At 38.3% G+C, this 6,000-nt stretch overlaps 1 protein-coding gene across 1 annotated transcript; it reads left to right on the forward strand.

Annotated features, from left to right (window-relative positions):
* The first annotated feature begins 2,419 nt into the window (after window positions 1–2,419).
* Window positions 2,420–4,178, forward strand: LRRC10 (leucine rich repeat containing 10). The gene has a single exon (XM_089674203.1). It carries the CDS (start codon window positions 2,439–2,441, stop codon window positions 3,306–3,308), a length of 870 nt encoding a protein of 289 aa, XP_089530329.1. The 5' UTR covers window positions 2,420–2,438; the 3' UTR covers window positions 3,309–4,178.
* The last annotated feature ends 1,822 nt before the right edge of the window (window positions 4,179–6,000 follow it).

A 6,000-nucleotide genomic window follows, 5' to 3' on the forward strand; every position in this document is an offset into this window, starting at 1 on the left:
ATGCAAGAAAAAATTTCATTTTTGGTGAGATATTCCCAATAGGAAATCATGCCTAAGGCTCCGTTCACACCTATGCAGTTTGCTTTTTGTCCATTTTACAGTGCTTTTCACAGTTTCTTTTGCGTTTTTCTAAATGTGTTTTTGGCGCCTTTTTGATTCGTTTTTACCTTGTTTTGTTCAGCTCTTTTTTGTGTTTTTTTTTAAGTGGAATTTCTTTTGCTGGGCAGAATAAAAACGCAAAACATGACAAAATGCGGCAAAAAATGCACTACCATACATTTCAGCAGATTCTCCATTGAACTCTATTGTAGCAAAAACGCTGCTTTTTGCTTTATAAAAAGTCCCTGACCCTTTCCAAAAAAACAGCAGCTCATACCAGAATTTAGATATAGCAGAGTTTAGAGGCAGTAAAATCCTCCTCTCCTAAACACAGAATAATCGCTTTACAGGAGAGGAGTGTTTTGGCAAAAAAAATCCGAACGTGGCAAAAACGCTTGTAAAACAACTAAATGCACGTTAACACTAGACTATTTAATGCTTGTGTTTTAATTTCATTTCAATGGGCAGAATAACCAATTTATTCTGTTCAATTAAATGTATAAACACTGAAGCACTTGATGCAGGTTAACGTGGCTAATGCACACTACTGCTCCTGAACTCACGTTTTTGCCATTTTCCCCAAAGCCCCTGAACTCAACTCAATAAATTCCTATGTGTTCATAAACACTGAAGCACTTGATGCAGGTTAGCACGGCTAAATGGAGTACACACATTTACTAGCGTCAAGCCTCCAGGCCAGTTGTCATCAGTGCCCAGTGTGCATATACCCTTAGTCTAAATTAGCCAAATACATTCCAAATGTATCAAAACAACACTAAAGTGCTGATTTACTAAAACTGGAGTGTGCAAAATCTGGTGTAACTCTGCATAGAAACCAATCAGCTTCCAGGTTTTATTGGCAATGCCTAATTGAACAAGCTAAAATTAGTAGCTGATTGGCTACCATGCACAGCTGCACCAGATTCTGACTGCTCCGGTTTTAGTAAATCTCCCTCTATATGTCTGCATCCAGGGTGAATCTGTCAGGCTCCCATTGCTTTTGAAGGGGCTTCACATGGATTTCCACTGAGTCTCCCACAGGTAATCACAAACGGCCCATTTGCAAGCGTGAATATGACTATAGAGAGCAGCCACAGCCAAAGTAGAAATGCCTTTCCGCTGCCAGCATGCTGTAGAGAAAGTATCTTTCTCTGTGTGTGGAAGTAGTGGTCTCTTTGCAGAGATCAGGCACATCCCTGCTGCGTGTGACCTTTAGCTCTGCAATCAGCTTGATCACAACCACTGCTAGCACTGATCACTGCTAGCTCTGATTCAGCAGTCAATGTGCTGACCATGTTATTGGGGGCAGGGACGGACTGAGCATTTGGAAACTCAGGCACTGCCCGAGGGCCCGGGGGCAGTAGGGGGCCCCATGAAATGCCCATGGTACCTTTTTCATAGGCTTTTTTGAGTTTGGGAAAGGACACAGGGGCCCCATGATCCCCTACTGCCTGGGGGCCCCATGAGTTGTCAGTCCGCCCCTGATTGGAGGTTATATTATGGGAAAAGTATAGATGTAAATAGGACTTAGCTGGTTTCTTCTTTTGCATCAACATTTAGTCAATATAGGCAATGGGAAACATGAGGTTAAATTGTGAACATGATCCCTTCATATTTCTCGTAAAATATTCTAAACTAAAACACATGGAAAATATGACACTTATAACTCAATCCTTTGAAGTGGTTAATGTCTTGGATGGGAATACAAAAACTCATGTAGCATTCTGTGCATGTATCTTCCAGAGCACTTAGGGCTCTTGGTGAATAAACTCATGTGTATCAGTAGGTTTGGTTGTGTGCAAATTAACTGAATTATCTAACCATTAGCTGCGTGAGTTATTTTTAATTCATGACAGGTACTTTAAACAGCTTCAGATTAAATCTGATTTTTTTCGGCCTGTTAAATGTTGAAATGTTTAGCTAAAATGAATCCAAGTTTAAAAATCCTCCCTTTTCAAATGTTCATTATCGGAGTGTAGATATTGTCATAAATAACAATGTGCATACCACACCATGTTCCTTTCCTTGTTAACATGAATGCTTGCCAGAAACTGTATATACTTTGGATTTGGGAAGCTAGTTTAGTTTTTCTTTTGTAGCGGTTGAACAGACTCAAGGGAAGGTATTTTTTTTTAAGTCACGTCTGTCCGTCCCATCACCAGATGCTCCTTCAGTTATCAGTAACATTTCACAACTCTTGAGATTAATCGCAGTTACCATGTAAACAATGTATTGTAATGGAACGACTGAAATGCCACTCTTAACAGCCTTCACAAAACATAGTTCAGCGACAGAGAGAGAAGGATCAGAGCATGAAGTTTCTGTGAAATACATGGAAGATGGGCAATACAATAAGAGGAATTATTGCCTTCATCCCATCAAACAGCTGCCAAAAATACCTCCTAGGGGACTTGGAAGAAATGCCCATAGATAAGATGGTGGACTTGAGCAGTATGCAAATTAGAAGATTTCCTCTAAGAGTATGTGCATTCACAGAACTTGTCAAGCTGTACCTAAGTGACAACAGCCTAGCCAACCTTCCTCCAGAGCTGGAACTGCTGCAGAATCTCCAGATTCTAGCCTTGGACTTTAACAACTTTAAAGTTCTTCCCCTAGTTGTATGCAGCCTCAAGCAGCTATCTATATTATACCTTGGAAACAACCATCTTAAAGACCTTCCAAAAGAACTAAGTTGTCTCAAGAATTTGCATACGCTTTGGATGGAGGCCAATTATTTCACATATTTGCCTGTTGTCATATGTGAGCTTCCTCTCCTTAAGACGCTTCACGCTGGTTCCAACCCAATCCGCAACATTCCCAAGGAGCTAGAGAATTTAAGAGAACTGAAAAGCATCTGGATGTCAGGAACTCTCCTTACTGAATTTCCACCAGTTTTTTTGGAAATGCCTTTCCTGGAGATCATTGATGTGGACAGAAATACTATTCATTTTTTCCCAAGTCTGAAGCACATGTTGGGGTTGAAACTTGTTATCTATGACCACAATCCATGTCGCAATGCTCCAAAAGTAGCAAAAGGTGTTCGCAGAGTTGGAAGATGGTCTGAAGAAAGTCCAGAACCCAAGAAAAGGTTTGAGGTGGAAGCAGAGCCTGAAAAGGCCTCAGAAAGTAAAGACGTACAATCTACAGCTGCTAATGAAGCAAAACCACAGAATGTTAGTCCTGTGGAGGCAACCACTTCATTAATTTAATTTTAGACTACATAAAATGTTAAACTTTGGAAGTTTACCTAAAAAAGCGATCGTTCTTTTTAACAAATATACTTTTTTAAATTTAAATGGGGCTAATTGTCAATCAAGAAAAGTTTGATTATTTTATTAGGGAGGTATAATTACTAAGGACAATTTCCATGTGTATCTTTCCACATTTTTTCTGAAGAATTACAAGGTGTAACATGTAACATGTAGAGACCTTGGTCACATTCAAATTGTCTCACAGAATTGGAAGGTACCTGCTGAAAAGCCAATTATATGAGAAGGTAAACCTAATATCTGGTTGATAAAGAAACAACTTCTATAGCAAAATACAATCTGACTGATAGCAGATGGTACTTTCGGTGTCATCAGTCAGTCGACAGGAGCAATTCTTATTATTCTTTGCAACATCAGGACATTGGCTTTCTGGCATTGTCACCAAACATTTCTGTTGTACGCAGGGTATTTCTCCCATCTTATCAGAACCACCCTTCATATTTCATACAGACTTTTTTTGAGGATGAAGCCTTACATTTGATGTTATTATGCATATGCAAGTAATAATCTTCCCAATATTATCACAGCTTTACAGATCTTTATGTAAATAATGATTTATCTACTGGTAAAATCCATGTGTTTCCCAAACAATTTATGAGAGATTTGATATAATCAAATGTTTAGGTTTTTTAAATTTACTGAATTTACAGTTATTTTTATACACCTCATGCACTATGTAGGTCGTTTAACAAATAATTTCTGACACAATTAATATTTATATGCATATATAGAATAAATTAATGAAATGTGTTAATTGCTGTTCAGATATATGATAATTACCTGGAGGTTATTAAAGGCCTTTTTAATATATAGCTGGGGTCCAGTGGATGTTTAATGATTTTAGGATTCCTCATTATTTGTTTTATTAATGAAAGTATTTATATTGCGAATAATTATATCTACAGCATTAAAGTAGAACTATAGGCAAAACATTTTTTTTTTTCATTTTGGATAACGCAAGGGAGGGTTATAACCCGTCAGATTTTTTTTTTTTCGCCATCTGTGTCCCATTGTGGAAATTTCCCTTCACTTCCTGTCCCATAACCAAACAGGAAGAAAGAGAAAATCCCTGCAAATGAAGGGAATTTCTTGGGGACCCCCAGGTTACGAGAACTAGTGTTTGGAAGAGTACCCTCTATTTCTTTTCCGGGAACAACCAAAATATGGGGATTTTCTTTTGCTTTCACGTTCAATGATAATGGTAAAAAGGACAAATAGAGAGGGCGAATTTCCTTAATGGGGGGCACAGACAGCAATAAAAACTGACAAGCGTTCTAATCCCTCTCCACTCTATCTAAAAGTATGAAAAAAAGTTTTGCCTTCAGTTATACTTTAATAAAATTAACATGGTTGTTGTGCAAGTTGTAAATACAATGGAAGACAAAATAATAAAGAACATAGCTTACCTAGCATATTTGACACCGATGGAGGATAGTTTTGAACATTGCAGGGTGCAACAAAATTATCTTCAGTAATAATAATGCCCCCCCCCCCCCAAAAAAAAACAATTCGGACAATTAAAATCATAGGGCCCCTTATTTGTCAGAGGAAAGCATGGCTGGCACACTGTTAAACCCATTCTTTTCGATGACCACCAAACTGAAATCTCTGCTTTTTAGTCTGCTATATAGTTGGTGTTTAAGCATTTAAATAATGTTAGCGATGGTATAATTTGACAGATGTAAGGAAGGAAATTGGAGTCAGTTATTTTAAATAAAGAGTCAGTCCAACTGATATTTAGATTTTTGTGCATACAGAAGAGTTTGACCTGCTGAAAAATACATTGGTGAGATGGTGCACTTGATTTCTGAGTTCCTAGGAATGCCACATACTGCAGACTTTATGATGGGTTATTAAAGTGTTACTAAACCCACAACAGTAAAATCAGTCTGTATATGCAGTAAAGCATGCTTGTTATACTCATTGTGGAACCTAAGGGGTTAATCCGGTGTAAAAATGCTGTTTGATCCTGACTTCTCTGATCCTTCCCTTCTTCAAGTGTCCCCCTCTTATCCCCTGATAAGACATATCCTGTGGAGAAACTCTGCAGATGCTGTTTAGTGTGTATTGCTAGTTTTCTTGGGAGAGTGCATGTGATCAGCAGAGGGCAAATCAGCACTCTCCAGACAGAGGTCAGGGTTTCTGCATCCTCCTAGAGCAGAATGAAAACTCCTCCTACAAGCTTTAACTAGTGCTCTGCTGGACACTGATAGAAGTCACAAGACTGCTCTAACTGCTGATGGGAAAAGGTATGTTGCAGTTTATATTTACTACAATAATTGCATTTCCATGTTGTGTGTACTGTGAGAGACTAGATATAATGAATGTAACGTCCTGGATATAGTAACACTTTAAACTTTCTGTTGACTTATTATTTTAAATCTAAGTAGATCTATGACATCCATTAAAAATGTGTTGAAGCATTTTCTTTTAGTTTCCCTGAATAGTCCCACAAATACCTACTGAGCCCACCAGTGAAGGTCACCTAATGCAGTGCTGTTACTGAATTCAAAGCAGCATTGCCATTCTTATGTAGGCTGTGTCTGCTTGCAGTACAGTGGGATGATAATATATTGTAGGGGGAGTGATAACAGCATTGTTGCTGCTAATCACAAGCCTGTAGATTTTCATT

Source organism: Staurois parvus, unplaced genomic scaffold (assembly GCF_062004578.1).
Source record: "Staurois parvus isolate SC_StPar_1 unplaced genomic scaffold, SC_StPar_1.0 ptg000147l, whole genome shotgun sequence".
NCBI lineage: Eukaryota > Metazoa > Chordata > Amphibia > Anura > Ranidae > Staurois > Staurois parvus.